The sequence below is a fragment of the Phaethon aethereus genome, assembly GCF_964289735.1.
Source record: "Phaethon aethereus genome assembly, chromosome: 16".
Taxonomy (NCBI): domain Eukaryota; kingdom Metazoa; phylum Chordata; class Aves; order Phaethontiformes; family Phaethontidae; genus Phaethon; species Phaethon aethereus.
This window is the reverse complement of record NC_138592.1, coordinates 1,329,715-1,348,502: the sequence shown is the minus strand read 5'-3', so window position 1 is coordinate 1,348,502 and position 18,788 is coordinate 1,329,715. Positions and strand designations below refer to the sequence as shown.

The 18,788-nt window shown below is 66.9% G+C and overlaps 2 protein-coding genes across 5 annotated transcripts; one reads left to right on the top strand and one right to left on the bottom strand.

The window, feature by feature from the left end:
- Window positions 1-14: 14 nt before the first annotated feature.
- On the top strand, window positions 15-2,373 carry SDCBP2 (syndecan binding protein 2; the record flags this gene model as incomplete). 4 transcript variants are annotated; one of them, XM_082007323.1, is made up of 8 exons in its annotated part: window positions 20-73; window positions 200-275; window positions 550-653; window positions 798-959; window positions 1,302-1,477; window positions 1,543-1,714; window positions 1,840-1,931; window positions 2,035-2,373. In XM_082007323.1, the coding sequence occupies 8 exons, from the start codon at window positions 20-22 to the stop codon at window positions 2,087-2,089; spliced, it is 891 nt and encodes a 296-aa protein (XP_081863449.1). In that variant the 3' UTR covers window positions 2,090-2,373. The 4 variants fall into 4 exon arrangements, with proteins under 4 accessions (XP_081863446.1, XP_081863449.1, XP_081863448.1 ...); XM_082007322.1 differs by having other exon boundaries at window positions 200-284; XM_082007321.1 differs by having other exon boundaries at window positions 200-332.
- An 850-nt stretch (window positions 2,374-3,223) lies between these two features.
- On the bottom strand, window positions 3,224-8,762 carry SNPH (syntaphilin). The gene is made up of 4 exons (XM_082007448.1): window positions 8,598-8,762; window positions 7,648-7,749; window positions 5,967-6,116; window positions 3,224-5,303 (listed from the first exon to the last, which is right to left on the bottom strand). Exons 1-4 carry the CDS (start codon window positions 8,639-8,641, stop codon window positions 4,172-4,174), a joined length of 1,428 nt encoding a protein of 475 aa, XP_081863574.1. The 5' UTR covers window positions 8,642-8,762; the 3' UTR covers window positions 3,224-4,171.
- Window positions 8,763-18,788: the final 10,026 nt, after the last annotated feature.

Here is an 18,788-nt window from a genome sequence, read left to right as displayed (position 1 = left end):
CGCGGCCGCGGCAGCAGCGATGGCGACGCTCTACCCCTCCCTGGAGGACATGAAGGGCCACCAGATCTTGCAGGTCAGCGTCAGCGCAGCAGCGTTATGGGGGGATGAGCAGACCCCGATGGGTCCCTGTGGGTTCGCGCCCTCGGAGGGTCGCCAGGGCTGAGGGGCACAGGTTTGAGCAAACCCCGTGTCTCGGCAGGCGCAGGCAGCTGCCGGGGTGAGGACCCCTGCCACGACGGTGGTCACGGAGAAGCCAAAACTCGTCTCGGGCACCGGTAACGCAGGTTGCGGTCAGCCCTCCCTGCCGAGGGGCTGTCTGGGCGTGGTGGGCAGTGACGCTCACCATGCGGGGGGGCTCGGCTGAGACCCCCCCACAGCTCGGTGCATGGGTAGGGGATGGGATTTGGGGGTTTCTTTCCCCTGGCCCATCCCATGCCATGTCCCTTGTGCCAGGGGTCGGCCCACGGTCCCGGGGGGCTCCTGGGGGGGGAGCGGTGGCTGTGGGTTGGGGACCCCCCACGCTGAGGCCGCCCTCGGTGTGTCCCGCAGAGCCACCCGTGCTGTACCCCAACCTGGCCGAGCTGGAGAACTACATGGGGCTCGCTCTCGGCAGCGAAGAGCTCCGGAAGAACCTGCTCCCGGGAGGCAGCGCCGTAGGTGTCTGGGCTGGCAGCTCCCGCCTGCCCCGCCTGGGCTCCCCCCACGCCACAGCGTCGCTGCTGAGGGGGGCCCCGAGGGCCGATGTGCACGGGGCTCCGTGCCCCCGCCGGCCGCGCTGACCCCCGGCTCCATCGCAGGCGCTGACCCCCGCCGGGCCCGCGCCGGGCCAGCTGGTCGCCCCCCTGAGCGGGAACAACGCGGGGCTGCGCCGGGCAGAGATCAAGCCGGGCGTGCGGGAGATCCACCTCTGCAAGGACGAGCGGGGCAAGACGGGGCTGCAGCTGAAAAACGTCGACCAGGTGAGGGGGCCGTGCATGGCACGGCGCGGTGTGGTGTGGCGCGGCGTGGCGTGGCACGTTGTGGTGTGGCGCGGCGTGGCGTGGCACGGCACAGCACGGCGTGGTGCACCGTGGCGGGGCACAGTGCAGCATGCCATGACGTTCCGTGGCAGAGCATGACACAAGCACACGGTGACATGGCACGGTGCATCATGGCGCGGCAATGGGTGGCATTAAATGGCACAGCGCGCCACGGTGCAGCACAGCAGGGTGCAGCGTGGCACAGCGTGGCGCGGTATAGCACGGTCCGTGGCACGGCACGGCTGCCCAGTCCCCGTGCCGTCACTCCCCCCGTGTCCCCAGGGCATCTTCGTGCAGCTGGTGAAGGCCAACTCGCCAGCGGCGCTGGTGGGGCTGCGCTTCGGCGACCAGATCCTACAGATCGACGGCAAAAACTGCACGGGCTGGAGCAGCGACAAGGCGCAGCGGGCACTGAAGAAGGCGTCCCCGGAGAAAATCGTCATGGTGGTGCGGGACAGGTGAGCGGGCAGGCGGGCAGGCGGTGGCGGCAGCGGTGCCGGCACCAACCGCGCTCTCCCCACAGGCCTTTCCAGCGCACCGTCACCATGCACAAGGACGGCACCGGCCACGTCGGCATGGTCGTCAAGAAGGGGAAAATCGTGTCGCTGGCCAAGGACAGCTCTGCCGCCCGCAACGGCCTCCTCACCCACCACTACATCTGCGAGGTGAACGGCCAGAACGTCATCGGCATGAAGGTAGGGGCTGTGCGCAACCGGCGGTGCCGAGTGCGCCCGGGATCCAGCCAGGGCAGCCGTACGGAGCTGCTGTGGGATGGTGGGCAGAGCCGCGCACCCCCGGACCCACCCGCTCTCTCCCGCAGGATAAGCAGCTCACGGAGGTGCTGGCGGGGGCCGGGAACGTGATCACGCTGACTATCATCCCCGCCGTGATCTACGAGCACATGGTCAAACGGTGAGACCACGGGTCTGCGGCGCCCACTCCCACCCCACTGTGGCCCCACGGGCCCCCCCAAAGGGCCGATCTCCCCCCGCTGAGCGCCCGTCCCTGTGCCCAGGCTCTCAGCGGGGCTGGTGAAGTCGGCCATGGACCACTCCATCCCCGACCTGTGACGCCATCGCTGCCGTGCCCGGGGACCGACGCTGGCGTGGGCAGCCCCCGCGGCCAAGCCTGCGCGTGCTCCTGGAAGCGTGGAGGGGCCGCTGGAGGTACCCCCGCAGCATCCCCAAAAGAAGCTGTTCTAGCACAAAACCCCTGATCCCCACAGCGGCTGGTGGCCGCAGGGAGGCACGGGGGGACCGCCAGCCCGTTGTGTCCCCCGTGTCCCCCCGGCCCTCGCCTCCCTCTCATCAGCAGGGATGGGGCACATCCCCCGGGGTCCCCACGGCCCCCCGTGTCCCCGCTCGGGTCAGCCCCTCGGGGCAGACGCCAAAGGCTGGCTCCAGCCAAAGCAGACACAGACCCAGCGACGTTTATTACATCCACCACAGACAGCGAGTACAGGACAGGGGAAACAAGAAAAGGGGGGTTACAGCTTTTTCAGTTCTGTATTTAAAAATATATAGATTTGTCTTTCAAATATAATCGTTACATTTATTTCTTGGCAAAGCTTTGGATGGTCTAACAGACGTGTACACAGATCCACGAATACATTGCACGAGAGGCGTACATCCTAGCTCCGCTTACGCCGGCCGTTTCTCCCCAAATACTTCACCCGGCCCCCGGTGCTGTGCCAGCGGCTGCCGCCGCCCCCCAGCGCGGGCACAGCCGCTGCCCCGCGCGCCGGCCGGGGGCCGCGGGGTGCGCCTGCACGGGGAGCGGTGGGTGCTGGCATGCGGAGCGTCGCCAGCTCCCAGGGCACCCGGCCAGCAGCACCCGTGGGCGGCGGAGCGGGGTGCGCGGGGAAACGCCGTCGGTTCAAGTCACGAAGAAGCCACAGACATTCGTGGGGTGGGAGCGCTGCGCGCCCGGGGGAGCCCCAAGTCTCGCGTCTCGCCAGCCCCCGCTGAGCAATCGTTGCTGTCTTTGCTTTTCAACAAAAAAAGGCATTTTTTTGCCAGAGGCCACCAGCAAAGTGGGGATCGGGCTGGGCCAGGGCAGGCAAAGGCACTTGGCTCTGCCTGCGCCCTGCCCGCACGCACGGCCCTGCCCGCACCCCCTCGCTGCCTCCCGGCAAAGGCATCCCTAAGCTCCAGCACAGGATGGGATCACCGGCGTCACCAGCATCACCGCTGCCAAAACCGCGAGAGCCCGGTCCTGCCCGGCAGCGGCCAGAGCCAGGGCTGGGGGGTTCATCCCCCCGCTCGCTGCCGCCTCGGCACCCTCCACCCACGGGGCTTCGGTCTGTACCAAAAAAATAAAAGTGAATATAGTGCAAAGCAAAGGGAGGGCGGGAGCGAGCGAGGCTGCCCCCGGAGCCGCTCGGCCTCGCGCAGGGGCGCGGGAGCCGCAGCCCGGTCCCACCCCGGCGCGGGGAGGCATCTCCCAAGGGCGGGCGGTTTGAAGAGGGGCCGAGCAGGGCCCGGCCAGGGCAGCGTCCCGCCGGGGGGGGAGGACGGACACAAAGTGGGCCGGGCGACGGTGCCCTGTGGGCTCCTACCGTCCCCCAAACCGGTCCGGAGCTGGTCCCTGTGTCCAGGAGGGTTCCCCACGTCCTCTGCCCACAGCCAGACTTTACGCTCGCAGTGCGACCTGCACCCGGAGCCAGAAATGCACCCGGGGGTCCCGCTGCAGCCCCCAGCTCTCCTCGGGCGGCCCCTCGCCCTCGCCCAGCCGCGGCAGGGCTGGCCCTGGGGCAGCGCGAGGCTAACCAAAAAGCAAGTGCAATGAAGGGAGAGAGCCCCCCCGGCGGGGGTGCAGCCCCGCAGCCCCCCTGCAGCCAGAGGCACCGCGGCAGCGTCCGGGCAGGGGCGGCCGTCGGGCCGGGCGGGCGCAGCGCGATGCTCGGTGCCACGTCCCGCATCGCCGCTCGGCCCCTCTCTTCCAGCAACGGTCCTTTCCCTCCGCCAGGACAAAGGGGCTGGGGGGGACAGCACGGCCCCACACACCCACAGAGCCCCCCCCCGGCCCCTTCCCACCCCCCGGGGCTGCATAACGAGCCGGAGCCGACGAAGGACCCCGGGAGAGCAGGGACATGCCGGGGCTTTACAATCGGCGGTCGGGTCCGCGGGGGCGGGCGGGGGGCCTGGGGGGGGTCAGGGCTGGGCGCTGCCCCCGGGGCTGGCGACGGGGCGACAGCCCATCCTGCGGATGGAGTGGAGGGCCACGGTGCAGCAGCCCCGCAGCAGCGAGCTGATGTTGTAGATGGGCTGGCCCTGCCGGCGCTGCGAGCGGCACAGCCAGGCCACCGTGGGCACCGCCGGCACCACCACCGCCAGCAGATCCACGATGAAGTGGCGGCTCCAGTAGCTCTTGGAGGGGGCGGCGTCGCAGCCGGTCGCCTCCGTCGTCTCCTCCTCCGCCACGCAGGCGATGGCCACGGAGGGGCTGGCGCCGGGGGGCTGCCGCACCGCCGGGTTGCAGGGGACGCCCCCGTCAGCCCCGGCGCCCGCCGTCGCGGCGTCGGGCTCGGCCACCAGCAGGTCCGTGGCCCCGGTGGGGTTGGAGAGCTCGGGGCCGGGCATCATGTCTTCCATTTCGGAGACCCAGGCTGAGGTGGGGCTGCCTAGGCTGCAAGCCTGGGACTTCATCACCTTCTCCAGGATGGTGTCCAGGTCGGGCTGGCAGGGCACAAAGTCCGTCTGGATGGCCCGCTCCTGCATGCAGCTGGCCTGCACCCCGGCCTCCACGCCGCCCCGCAGCCCCAGCAGCTTCTCGTAGGTGGAGCTGGGGGGCAGGCGGGTGCCAGGCTCGCCTCCCTCCTCCAGCGGGTCCGTGTGGCCGGGAGCCTCCTCTGCCCCTGCGAAGCCGCTGTCGGCCCCCTCGTCCAGCGAGATGGTCTGCGAGCCCCCCACGTTGCGGTCCCCGGCCCCCTGGTCGCTCAGCTTGGTGTAGGTGGAGCTGCGGGTGAGGGATCGGGCTGGGGACCCCCCGGCCGACTCGCCGGCCCCCTCCTCCTTCAGCGCCCCGTTCTGTGCCACCTCCATACTGTGCAGCAGCGTCTCCAGCTTCTTGTTCTGGATGTTGATGTCCACAAAATACTTCTGGAGCCCCTTGTCCTTCTCCAGCAGGTTGTTCTTCACCGTGTCGATGACCTGCTTCAGCTGCTTGATCTCCTTGCGGGCCTCCTTCAGCGCCAGCTGGGCCTCCACGCGGTGGCACTCCTCCTCGATCCAGTCCTCCTGCATCCGCGACAGCTGCGTCTTCAGGTCCTCGATCTCAGCATCCCTGCGAGAGACGGGGAGGGCACCGCCGCGCTGCTGAGGGGCTGCGGGGCCGGCCCCGTCCTCGTGTGCCCAGCACCGAGTTGGAGCCAGATCACCCAGTAAAACCCACAACCGGGACCCAGAGATGGATCCAGGGGCTTGGGGACCCCCAGGAGTGATGCCTGGGGACCTCCAGGAGTGATGCTTCGCCCCTTGCTGAGGGGCTGCCGAGCCCAGGGCTGCGTGGGGACGGGCAGGAGCCCCGGGCGGGCGCGTGGCAGCTGGCACGTCAGTGAGGACGTGCCTAAGCCCGAGGGGAGCAGATGGGGATTAGCCACCCTCTGACGCTCAAATTCAGAAAAAGCGTGGCAGACTGAGCCGGGGGGCGTAGGGGAGAGCACAGCCACCACAGGTGGGACGTACCGGCTCCATGGCCCCGAATCCGCGGCTCCCTGGCTGGGCGGGCAGCGATGCCAGATGCCCACATGCCCGCAATGCCGCTGCAAAGCTGAGAACCCGGTGCCTGGGCATGAGCCCGAGGACAAGACGCGGTGCTGGGAACCGAAAGCCCCCAAAGGACCAGTCCCGTACAGGAGCTGCCGCTGCGGGTGGCGATGGCTGGTGCCGGGATCACTCCCGGCGGCTCCCGTGCCAGGGGGTCTGCGCCCGCGGCTCCTGTGCTCACCTGTCCTGCAGCCGCTCCTGCGTGTCCTTCAGGCGAGCTTTCAGGTGCCTGATGCAGACCTCCTTCTGCTGCAGGGGCGTCAGGTACTGCTCCGGCGTCGGCGGCTTTATCCCATGGTTGTCGCTGCAGAGGTTGTACTTGGCCGAGCGCCTGCGGGGACACGGCCGTCACCCACCCGCCGGTGCCGGCACGGGCTCGGAGGACGGGGCCCCAAGGGAGACGCCTCCTCTCAGGGCACGGGGCGCGCAGCCCCGCAGCACGCCCCAAAGGAGCCCCGCAGGCGGGAGGGGCAGCGTGGGTGCCTCGGGGTGCTGTGCCACCGGCAGGAGGGTGGGTGCAGCTCCCGAACCCGCTGGTGCTGCCTGCAGCTGCTGAGCCCTCTGCGGAGCCGCAGGCTTCGCCGGGGCAGCGGGTGCACGAGCAGAGCCGGGAGCAGGCGGGCGCCGAGGCCTCTGCGTGCCCAGAGCGAGCTTTCCGGGGAATGACAGATGCGACGGAGACCCCAGAGGGGCATCAGCCCCGTCAGAGACGGAGTTGGAAGACGGGTAATGGGAGCGCTCGGGACGGAGCGGGGCTGGAGCTGGGGCTGTCCTGCCTGCGGAGAGCCGGCTGGGGCACCTGGCCCCCGCTCCGGCTGGGACAGCGGCATGTCCAGAGGCTCCTCATGCCGCACGGATGAGGCGACGTCTCTGGCCCAAAGCCCAGGGCAGCGTGGAGAGCAGGGGCCGGCCAGGGCCAGGGCCGCACGTCTGGGCGGGGAGGCATGCAGAGCGCTGCGCGCAGCTCGGCGCAGCGCGAGACGCTCCCGCAGCGCAGCGGGGCGGACCAAAACCCCCGCGCACGGCAGCGGGGCGGGGGGTACGCCCTGTGCGTGGCAGCAGGGGAGCCCAAACCCCGCGCGCACGGCGGCAGGCCGCCCAGCAACACCGGCAGCCTCCGGCCGGGGACATACGGATGACGTTAGGAGCAGCCAGGCAGGACCGCGGCCTTGCAACGCGCGGCGGCAGCGGGACGGCCACCGCGCCCCGCCGCGGCGCGCGCCCGCTTTGTTTCCAGGTCACCCTTGGGCCTGCCAGATCCTCCCAGATTTGAAGCCACCTCTGGTCGCCGGAAGCCGGCGGGGGACAGGCAGGAGGAGCTCGGCCCAGGGACGGCCCGAGACGCCGGCGCAGGCTGCTGTGCCTGCAGGGCTGGGGCCAGCGCCCACCCCGCAGCTCGGTGCCCGGCAGCTTGTGACCCGAGCGCACCCGAGCTCCCTGCGGAGACGCCCGGCTGCCACCCGCTCTCGCCAGACCTCCGCTGGGCAGCACAAGCGGATGGAAACGAAGCTCTTGCCCGCCGCGCCCTTGGTCCCGAAGGACCCGGGGTGCCCCTCGGGGCGCAGGAGCGGAGGGAAGGACGCGTGCAGCGTGCAAGCCACAGCCACGGCAGGCCGGAGGGAGGGGGACGGGGCGCTGGGCTGGCAGGCGGGGGGACGGGGAGGAAGAAGACACGACAGCAGTGACGGAGAGGCTTGGAGGAGGATGGCGGGGGGCTCTGCGAGACGAGCTCCGCCAAGCGCGCAGCCTCGCTCCAGCGGCCCCTGCGCTCCTGTCCCCACTGGGCACCGGCAGCACGGATGCTGCTCCCCCCGGCCTGGGGGCACCCGGCAGCCGCCCTGGGGCCACGGGTGATGGGTTACCTTGGGGTGGGGCTGCTGTCGCTGCCCTTGCAGGAGCCAGAATTGCTGCTGCTGCTCAGCGAGGAGGTGCCGTAGGTGTCCCTCCCGGGGGGCGAGGGGCGCCTGGAGGCAGGGAGAAGAGGCTGTGTCTCAGGCCGAGTGGCTGAGGGCGCTGAAGACTTAAAGAAGGAGGCAAAGCCACTCCGTCCATAAACCCCGCGACTGCCAACCACCACACCGAGAACACACAAGACAAAAGGACAAAACAAACAGCAGGGATCAAAATGGCACGGACACGGCGACGGGCGCAAAGGCAGGGCGGGGGGGGCTGCCCGCCCGCTCCACCCCAGAGTGGCATCCCCCGGATGCCGGCACGGCATCCCTGCATCCCCTTGGGACCCCCTGGGAGCGTGGCCCTGCGGGGCTCCAGCCACCCCGCTGCCAGCTCAGCTGCTACACGTGGGCAGATCTGCCTCTTCCCTCTGCCCACGCTGCTGGGGGCAGCCAGCTCCCAAAGAACGGCGGCCCAGGTCACGGAGACATTCAGAGGGGAATAAATGCTTTTTTTCTCTCTTTCCCCCCCTTTTTATCGCTGCAGCTCAAGGAGAGGCTTTTCAAGGGCCAACACACCTCCCAGCTTCACCGCCCCGACGCCAGTGCCCTGGCGCTGCCGCCGGGGCCCTTGGCCGCCGCCTGCCTTTGCCCGGCCAGACAGAGGGGTTGGTCCCGGCCGCGGCGGGGATGGACAGAGAGGGACGGGGGTGCAGCGCTCGGGGGGCTGCATGCACGGACGGGGAAGTGCTGTGCGGCGGGCAGCGACGCGCAACCCCCCGAAAGCCGGGCTGGGGGTTGGTGCTGCAAAGTGGCAGCTCGTGGTGCAGGTGGGGATCGTCCCCTCCCCGCTGCCGGCCGGAAGCGCCGGGCGGGCGCCGGCGCCCGGTCCCAGGGGCCCGAGGCCGAAGCATATTCACCTTCGCGATCCGGTGGACGAGCGTCTGCTCCCCGGCAGAGACATTGCCGCGGCGCCGCGGGTCCTGGGCGTGGGGGAACTGCGGGTTAAACGCAAGAGAGAGAGGAGGTGAAGGCAGCGAAACGGCCCCGGGGAGGTGGGAGCCTCCAGGCATCAGGTTAGACCCTGGGGCCGCCCGTACGGGGACAGATGTGGCCTGCATCCCCTGCACATCTGGGCTGTGCTCCCTGCCTGCCTCCCACGGCCCGGGAACCCCGGGACGCCGCGCCGCGGGCACGGGGCGAGGCCTTTCTTAATTTATAGGGCAAAACAGAAGCGTAGCAGGCGCCTGCCATGGTCTGAAGCCCCTTTCCCACCAGCCTCTGGGTGTCCCCGGACCCCAGGTCCCCGTCCCCACCGGGCAAGGGAGGGGACTGCAGGGACGCGCAGTGGCATTACTCGGGGCAGGGGTGGGACGAGGGCTCTGACACCCAACCCTGGACCTCGCCGGGTTTCTGCCCGGGCGCGCGGCCGTCCCCGCGGCGGGCTGGGCGCCTGCTTCTCCTTAATCGAGTCAGAACCACCCGTTCACCAGTGCAATCAGGCGAGGAAGGGCAGATCCCTGCACGATGCGGCGGCAGCAGCTAATCCCTCAGGAAGCACAGAGCCCTTTTTCCTGTAAATAAATAGGCCAGATCCAGAGGCTCGTGGCAACCGGCGGGAGCTGCTGGCGGCGGCACGCGGGCGCACGCAGGGGTCCGAACGGCTGCGGCGGAGGGAGCTACCGAACGCACCCGCTCAGCGCATCCATCCCGCTGAGCACCCCTCGGCGCCGCCGCGCCGCCCCCCTGCGCTCACGGGCTGCCGGCGACGGCCGGGCCGGGGGCACCGCGCAGGCTGCCTCCCCATCCCCGAGCCCATTCACAATGCTGGTGTTTGTCCCAAAAGCGGGAGGCAGGAGAGGAGGAGGGAGCACGGCCAGCTCAGCCCGATGCAGCCTTTCGCGTTTGCCACCCCAGGCCTGTTTTTTCCGGGCTACCTCCTGCCTAATGCTCAAAGCCCACAACGGCCAGCACAGGCCTCTCCTCCGCCCGGGATGCGCCGCTCCCCGATCCCCAAACCAGAGCCCCGAAGAGCTCGGAGAGCTGGAGCAGAGAAGCCGGCGACGTGCAGCCGCGGCGACGCCCCAGCCCCGGCAGGCGCGGTGCCCCATGCCGAGGGGGTGCCAGCACCCCTGGGACACAGCGAGCAGGATTTGGGGGTCCCGCTGCTCCCCTCTGGGACGGATTTGCCGGGGGAGGAGCTGGGCAGGGACAGGCAGCGTTCTGCTCCATGCTGGGAAACTGCTCCCGGGCCGGCAGCGGAGCTTTGCCAATGCAGCAGCGTGAATCAGCATCCAGCGCGAGAGCCGAGCGCGGCCCCGGTGCCGGCGGGAGGCTCCTCCGGCAGCGCCGCGCGGGGCTGCGGCACAGCCCGGGCTCCGGCTGCGGGGCCCCGCAGAGCCGGGCAGCGGGGCCAGCCCGTCCCTCGCGCTCTGTGCCGCAGGGCGCTCCCCGGGCTGGGCTCCAGGGAGATTTGTGGCTATGGGGGTTCACCCCTTGCCCTCCCGCAGCCCCAGGCCCCGTGCCCCGGCGGCACCCGGCATCGCCGCTGCCTCCCGCTCTTCCCCATTCGCAGCCGCTGCCCGCACGCCGAACGGCTCTGCTCGGGGACCCCTCTGCGCCCCAGTAACACGCAGCACCCGGCGAGCGCCGGCACGGCAGACGGCACGCGCGCGTCCAGCGCACGGGCTGGTACCGCGACGGGGGCTCCTGCGAGCACCCCACGCTGCACCCCAGGCGCCTGCCCCAGCACCCGCAGCTGGGAACGGCTCTGCGGGGAAGCCTGGATTCGGCCTCGCGCCCGGTGAGCTCAGTTCCTCCTCCTCCTCCTCCTCCCGCTGCTGCAGACTCGCCCGGCCCCACGCGGAGCCCCGATGCCTGGCAGGTTTGCGGGGCGAGAAACGCAGAGCAGCCCCGTGCTGCTGCCGCAGGGAGCCTGGCCGAGGTCTGCCAGCGGGCACCCAAATCCCGGGAGGGGGGAGCACCGTCCTGCGCCCTGCCCGGGTCCCCGACTCACAGCATGGCGGGCTGCCCTTCCCCTCCCAGCCGGCTACCGGCTCTGCCTCGCCAAGCAGCCCCAGGGCGGCTTGAACTGAACCGCTGGTGATAAACCATCACTGTCTTTATTCCCAGGGAATCAATGGGCCATGCCAGTCCCCCCACAAGCCTCGCTGTGCCCACGGGCTGCCAAGGAGCAGCAGGCTGGGCAGACTTAGCACCAAAGCTGAAAACACACCTTCCGACACGGAACGGGGCTCCTCTGCCTCTAAAGGCAGAGGGAATTACTAAATTGCGCTCAGAATTACCGCTGCCGCCGGAGCCAGGAGGAGCAGCTGCAGCGCAAAGGGAGCCTCGCCCGGAAAGCATGGAAAACCCAAGATTATCTTATCACGTTTGAAGTGCAAGAAAGGGAGAAGCAGCAAAGACCTCTGCCTTCCCGGCGATCCGCAGAGGGGTTTGCTCCCACAGAGGGGCTGCCCCTGCCCTCCCGTGGGACCCCCGCCAGCCCGGCGCCCACCTCCCGGCAACGCCCGGCGCAGCTGGTGGTGCCGGCTCGCTGCCGCGGCTCCTCGTCGATGGGATATCTCCACACAGGGAGAGGGAACGAAAAGCGTTCAAAGATGAATAACTGCATCCCCGAGCGTGCTGCCCGCTCTCCAGCGAGGAAGATGACGGCAGCCGCAAGGGCCAAGAAACATGGGGGGAGTCACCGAGAGCAGGTCACTAAAATCTAAAAAACATCTAATCGATGGGGCTTGGGGCAGGAGTCAGAGCAAAGCCGCAGGGCCAAGCAGGAAAGAAGAAATCCCACAAAAACACGGGGGTGGGAAGCAACCCAATCCGGGGCGGAAGGCGGGCGGGCTCATCGCTCCGCGTCTGAAGCATTGGGGACGGGGCCAGCACAGCTGCCCACAGCCCGCCCCGTGTAGGGAAGGCAGCTCCCGCTCAGCACGGGGACAAACCCCCAAAAACGAACATCGGGAGCCTCAGCAGCGGGAGAGGAAACCCACAGACCCGGAGGATGACGTGCCAGCGACTCCCGGTCTGCAAACCCCAAGTCATGCAAAGGGTGGACAAGAAAAAGCCAGGTCTCACGTGCCAGCTGAGAGCCAGCGTAGGCAACGGATTTCCTCCACCTTATCTCCATCTTTGCAGAACGAGGAACACGGGGAGCACCTTGCAGGACAAAATAAACGCGCTAGAGTCCCTTGCTCGTGGGTTGATCCTTACAGAGCTGACAAAACCAGCCTGTGCCCCAGAAGAGAGGCCGCAGGCTCCGCAGAGACCCCGAGCGGCTCTAACCCGGCATCAGAAGCCGGCGCCGAGCCCAGCGACACAAACTGCAAATGCTGATCCCCGCAGCCAAAGAGTTCATCTCCGCACCGCTACCCCACCGAGATGCGCCGTCCCGGCTCCCTGGCACAGCCTGGGCTTGTAATTATACGGAGATTTTTAAGAGCCAGCACGAGTGCCCAGGCACTGGGAGTGAGGTTAGGGCGATTCGGGGAGCGCTGCCTCGTCCCCCCGTTTGGGGGGACCAGCAGGACCCTGCACAACCCCTAGTACGGGCCAGGGTCTGACGGTCCAGCGTACACCAGAGCCAGAGATCATGCTGCAAACCACCTAAATGTGTTTCAGCATCTTGCAAACCACCCCAAAATGCAGCTCGGGGGACGGGCAGGATGAATGCTGCAAGGTCTAACGCTCTCTCCTGGAGCCACCAACAGCAAAGCTCCCTGTGAATCCCCCAGCCCACAGGGGACCAGAAAGGCAGCTCTTTCAAAAGTAACAGCACAAAATAGTGCTTATTCTGTGCAACAGAACTAGCCTGAGGAATTCATGCTGAATAAAAGCAACGGTCCTTGATAAGGAAACCCAGGGAGGTGGTGGAGTCACTATCACCGGAGGTGTTCAAAAAACGTGTGGACGTGGCACTTCGGGACATGGTTGAGTGGGCGCGGGGGTGGTGGGGTGGTGGTTGGACTTGATGATCTTAAAGGTCTTTTCCAACCTTGACGATTCTGTGAAACAGCCAGAGTCACTGCACGAAAAGCTGATGCCCCACGCAGGGTGGGATGGAGCACAGCCGGGCACAAGAGCCTCTCGCCCCCAGGACTGGAGACCCCCCTCACCGGCACGCCGTGCCGTAACTGCTCTCCAAGCTCTTTCTGTGCCTGCTGCGGTCAGCAGCGCCCAGCCCCGGGCAGGGCTCGGGCCGCCGCTGCTCCCCACGCCTGCACCAGTAACGGTGTCCGGCACCGGCAGCCCCAGGCGCGGCACGTGCCCCGTCCCAGCACAGGCTGCTCAGCCTCGACACATCCCCTGTGGCCGAGAGCCCCCCACGCTGCCACCGCCCGGGGTGGGTGATACCGCGGGGCTGCGGGTGCTCCCGAGCGGCATCCCCCGGTGGGTGCCCGGCTCCCGTCGGCCGCACAGGGGATCTGGGCCACTGCCACCCCACAGCCACACCACGACGGCAGCGCGAAGCCAGCCGGGTGGTGGAGCGATGGCAGTGCCAGCAGAGCACCCCGAGGCTCACCCCAGCACCCAGGGGAGGGTTTCCCCAAGAGCTGCGGCTCAGCCCATCATTTTGGGACTGCCAGCCCACACAGATGCCTCTCTGGCTTGAATGCCGCCGCTTCCCCACGCCACGCTGGATCCCCCGGCTGTGCCAGCGATGGGCAGACGGGGCTGGGCAGGCAGCGCTCCTGCTAGAAGCTTCCTGCGTGGGAAACGGGGCCACGGGACCCCCGGAGAGACCCTCGCCATCGGCTGGGTGCAGCCTCTGATGGTCCCTCAGCCCGCTCCTCCAGAGGTTTTGCCTGCGCAGGCTCTCGCTTCCGAGGCATCTCTCTTTGCTCGACTTCTGCAGGGCTCAGAAGGAACCGGCTGCCGCGCTGGCCGGAGCCGCCCCACCAGCTCATCCCGCGCCGGCGGGGAACGCGCAGGGAAGATGCGAGAGCAGGCGGGCCCGTCTGGCAGCCCCAGCCCTCGGCACGCAGCCGCCCGCCCCAGCAGCCGCTGCATTTCCCTGGATTTCTCGCTCACTGCTTCCTTTGTTGGGGCTCCCACCACTCTGCCCGCTGCCGGATGCCCTTGTTTTCCTTGACGCATCCCGCGTTAGCGGCGTTTTGCAACGGTGGCACCAAGCCCAAGCGTCTAAGAGCAGCTTTACCGACTCCGCAGAAACCTTGGGAGAAGAACCGTGCCTTCCCTGCAGGTCCCTCCCCGCCGGGCGCGGGCGGCCGGGAGATTTTCAGCCTTCCAGCACTAACGAGATTAAAAGCAGGGAGCAACAGGGGGAGGGAAATCACAGCTTCATTTTTCCAGGGAACAAAAAGGGCTCCCGAGGAGACCTCCTTGCCTTTCCTACCAGGTTCTGGTTTTCCTTCACACTAAAAATAAAGCGCTGAACACGGCAAACAACCAGCAAGCCGATTTGGGGCAGAGCGCTGCATCCCCGAAACAGCGGCAACGCCAGGATCGGTTTGTGTTTGAAAAGGGACCAGGGTGCAGCTGGGCGGTGGTGGGAAGGAGCAGGATCCGGCACGCGGGGCCACCACCGAGGCCGGCCAAGGAGGGGGTCAGCACCGCTGGGTACCACGGGCACCATCCGAGCCGCCAGCGGCAAACACCGGCTGCCTGTCACAGCGGTGACCGCGTCTGCGCCCTTCCCTCTGCCACGGGGGACTTCCTGGGAGGCCGACTCCGGAGGAAATTTGCCAAGCTAATGGTAAGACCTGAGGCCAACCTGATGCCCACTTCATTTCGTGCTCCCCAGGCACCGCTCGGGACCAGGGGCCGCTTTGCTCCTGCTCCCGAGTTTCCAAGGGAGCGGCAGTAACTCCAGGGGCTGGGAAATCCCACCTGGGTCCCGGACAGAGGGAGATGCTCCAGCTCAGGCCAGAGCAGAGCGCTCGGGGAAGAGCGGGGACAAAACACACAGGATGTTTATGCAACAGCACCAGAAAAATCAATTTTGCTAAGAGTTGTTGTACCATGTAATGAAACCCAGGAGCGTCGCCTTTTATTCTCTTGTTTGTTATAAAATGCTGAGTTGACACCCAGAGATTACAGGAAAATAGAGACCATTCGAAAAGATCGGGTTATTGCAGCTCATCACTTTTCCAGCTGACCCGGCCGCGGTGCCAAACGCGGAGGTGACAATTCCCGGCCCTTGTTAGCTAAAATAAGGTGCCTGACCAGAGGGGAGAGGCTGGTCTCCTGCTGGGGCCTCCGGAGGTAAAGAGCTCCGTGGCACACGCTGTAGTAGCTGCCTCTGCCATGAGCGTAGGAGCAGGACCCCCGGGCTGCAGACCCACGGCCGGGAAGGCTGGCGGGTTGGGATCGCGCCGCACAGCCCATCCTGCGCGGGGGCTCTGCTGCGGAGCCGAGCTGAGGACCAGTAAGCAGAAGGGAGAGCCCGGTCCTTCGGCAGGCAAAAACATGGAAGTGAAATCCAGCTTCCAGCACGACAGCTACTCCTCCCCTCCGCGCCCCGGCGCGGCGGAAGCGGGTCCCCTCTAACCACCGTCACCTTGAACTGGGGCTGGGGAAGACAGTGGTCATGCAGGATTAGCCCTGGGCTTCCGCACTGCTGGAATGGCCTATTTTAACAACAACATGCCACATCTCCTGCCTCATCCTGCTGCGCCGCGGCTGAGGTGCAAGCGCAGGCATTGCCCCCTCCTGACCCCCCGGCCAGGGCCCTCCACAGCCCTGGAAAGGAGGATTTGCATCTCCTTGCAGAGGGTCCCGGCACAAGGCACCCATTGCCTAGGGAGGGTGGGAACGCTGGTATTTTAAGCGCAACAAATGCACAGCAGCGGGTTTCTGTGCGACAACCAGGCAGCACTGACCTTGCGGGGAGGAGAGAAAAGGAGCACCCGGCTCATCAATCAGCTCATGTATTTTCTGTATCCCTCCGGAGATGGAGCATTAAGCCATTAAATAATAAAAATCTCCACTGCACAGCAGCTCTGGCTCCTGCAACGCCCCGCGGTGCTGGGAGACATGTGGATGCTGTACGAGCAGATGTGGGGCTGGCGCATGCAGGGAGGGGCTGGTGCATGGGATGTGGGTCCGATGCGTGTGATGTGGGGCTGGCGCACGCAGGGAGGGGCTGGTGCATGGGATGTGGGTCCGATGCGTGGGATGTGGGTCCGGTGCATGCAGGCAGGGTCCCGTGCATGCAGGGAGGGTCTCATGTTTGCGATGCAGGTCCGGTGTGTGTAATGCGGGTCCAGGTGCCCGCAATGTGGGGCTGGTGCATGCCGTGGGGGTCCGGTACACGCGATGCGGGTGTGCTGCGGGCCCGATGCACGACCTGCCCCAAGCCCCCCCCGCCCCACGGACACCCCCCGCGGCCCCCCGATGCGGAGCCCCGCGCTGCGGCCCCCCCCGAGCCTGCAGGCAGAAAGGGCTGAGTCACGGCGGCCGCCGGGGCCCCGCCGCCCCCCGCCCGCCCCGCGCCCCGCTCACCTGCGCGGGGCCCCGCCGATCTCCGGGGCGGCAGCGCCGGCGGGGGGGGCTCAGCGACCTGCCGGGGAAGGGAGAGAGCGGGCGGTGAGCGGCGGCTGCGCGGGGCGCGGTGCGGTGCCCGGCGCGGTGCGGTGCCGGGCGCGGTGCCGTGCGCCCCCCCCCGCCCCGCGCCCTCCCCCGCCCCCATCACCTGCGCCGGCCTCCATGGGGGCGGCGGGGCGGCCCGGGATGCAGGCAGGCAGGCAGGCAGGCAGGCAGGCAGGGATGAGCCTTGCAGCTGCGTAATTTGCCTCCCTCCTCTGCGCTCTTAAAGCGACGGCGGCGCCCGTACCCCCCCCCCCGCCGGGTTTTCCCCCGTTTCTATGGCAACCCCCCTCTGCCGGGGCGCAGCCCCCGCGCCCCCGAAATCCGGTTTTTGAGGTCGCTCCCCGCTCCCTGCGCCCGGGTCCCCGCGTAACCCCGGGGGAGGAGGAGGATGATGATGGGGGGCCGGAGCAGCCCCGCGCTGCGGCCGGCCGGCCCTTGGACTGCCCCCAGCGTCCTAATCTTCACCGAACTGGTCCCAAGGTCACCCGTCCGCCTAATTAATGACGCACTTTCATAAAGTGAAGTAAATAAATCAGTGAACATCCTGGCCGCATTCGAATACCTGCGGGTCAGCGGTGGCAGCCAGGCCGCCGGCACTGGCAGAGCCGGACTGCGGCACCGCGCTGCCCTTCGGAGCGCGTGGGCCAGGGTGGGAAGCCATGCTGGTGATGGCTGGCCCAGCCCGGCTCGTCTCTCGGGCGCAGTCGGGTTACTCGTGGCACTACCTGCGCCTTTCCTTCTGTAGCTATCGTGCTTAACCTTCCCCAATCACTTCACGAGGAAACATCGAGGGCGAGGCTGCTCGGCGCTTACTGGGAGCCCCTGAGCCACATCCCGTGGCCCACGTGGCAAGCGGCAGGGCTTTGGCTCCATCTCTGCTCCGGTGACCACGGCCGAGAGTGCGTGAGGTTGGCTGCAGACACCCCTCCAGAGATGGGAGAACGACGAGCTGCACGTATACATGTACCTATATTACATATATGCATGTATATGTGTGCCTATGTTACATATAGACACGTAATATCCAACGTGCGTGCATGCACATACAGACTTCCAGAGGGAAACTGTTCACATGTCGGCAAGGTCGGAGCAGAACCTACTCCTAGTTTGGCTCTGGACCCGAGTCCAACCGCTAAGCATGGCTGGTCGAGATTAAAACCCAAGCCCACGTCTCAGCCCGCGCCCGGGACGCAGAGCTCGCCGCTGACCGCCGTGTCGCGCGGCCCCTGCCCTTGCCGGCTCCCTTTGTAACGCCCCCGCTGTCGCTGCGGAGTTCTGACAAACCTGTTTTGTAAATAGGTGTGAGACTTCCTTCCAGGACTGTTTCCTGCGAGATTGGTACCGCAGCGGTTCCGCTGCACAGACTGTTTTCAATGTGCGTGTGTAGATACATCTCCTGCCTCTCTTTTATTCCTGCCTGCCGCCTGCTCCTTTTGTTTCCCTCTTTCCTGGTGAATCCCATGCACAGCCTCTCTCCTTGAAAGAAAAATTAATGAGTTACCGCGTCTACTGCCACTGGAGCTGCTTTACCATGTGGCGGTGGCTGGCGTGGCACAGGCAGTAGCGCTGGTGTGAGATGCAGACGCAGTTCGGATGGCTTTTGGGGGAGAAAAATGGTTTCTCCTTCCCTCCTTGGCCCGCAGGGCTCGGTCTCCCTGGATGCATGGCATGGCGCCCTGAGCCGCAGAGCCGGGTGCTCACCGGGAGACGCACCACGCCGGCGGGGGCTCGCTCTGCTGCGGGGGAACGAGGGAGAGGTTTTCTCTCCTCCTCCTCCCACGGTCTCGCTCCCAAGACACCGAGCGTGGGGTCTGGAGAACCAAACCCTTTCCTCACCCCGCGGCGGTACACGGCTCCTGGACAAAACTGCCAGGCCTGGCCCCGAAGAGGAGCTGCTCTCGGCTACAGTCTTGGCCTGGCTTGGGCACGCGCTCCCGGGCGCGTTGGAAGAGGAAAATACCATTTCTTTTGCAGAAAATGGAAAGGTTTTTACCAAACAGGGTCACTTTTCCCTCCCTTACACCCAGAAAAGTAACCCCTCAGAGACAGAGGCAAAGGCTTCTTGTTATTTATTTTATCAAATACTCCTACATGGAGAAAAGAAAGCCAACTGAACCAAGCCCCACAACCAGCTGGCCCAAAGCCCAGGCCCAAGCCCCGGCCTAAGCCCAAGCCCAAAGCCCAGGCCCAGGCCCAGGCCCGGGCGCGGGCCCTCCCTTCTGGCCCCTCCTCCTCTGAGCAGCCCCCTCGAAAGCAATTCCTCCCGTTCCCTAAACCCCGCGCACACAAATAAACCCAGGCGCGCCAGGAACAGCTCACGTTAGCAGGACCAGACACGCAGAGGCGTGACAGCAGCGAGTGAACACCGGGAAAGCCAGGATGGCAGGATGCTCCGTCCTTTCGAATTTTGAAGAAAAATCACCACAAACACTGAGCAGGCAAACCCAAAGGACAGCTTAGGCGGCTGCCAGTTTTGATCCTTCAGAAGAAATGCCAACGAGCTAAGGAAACATTGTCTTGTGATTTTTATTGATTTCATATTA

Bases quoted from the DNA above. Each gene is read 5' to 3' on its own strand.
- SNPH (XM_082007448.1), bottom strand. From the start codon at position 8,641: ATGTCTCTGCCGGGGAGCAGACGCTCGTCCACCGGATCGCGAAG. The intron at 6,117-7,647 runs GTAACCCATCAC...GTGTCCCCGCAG, and splicing joins GACAGCAGCCCCACCCCAAG to GCGCTCGGCCAAGTACAACC. The intron at 5,304-5,966 runs GTGAGCACAGGA...CGTCTCTCGCAG, and splicing joins CAGGAGCGGCTGCAGGACAG to GGATGCTGAGATCGAGGACC.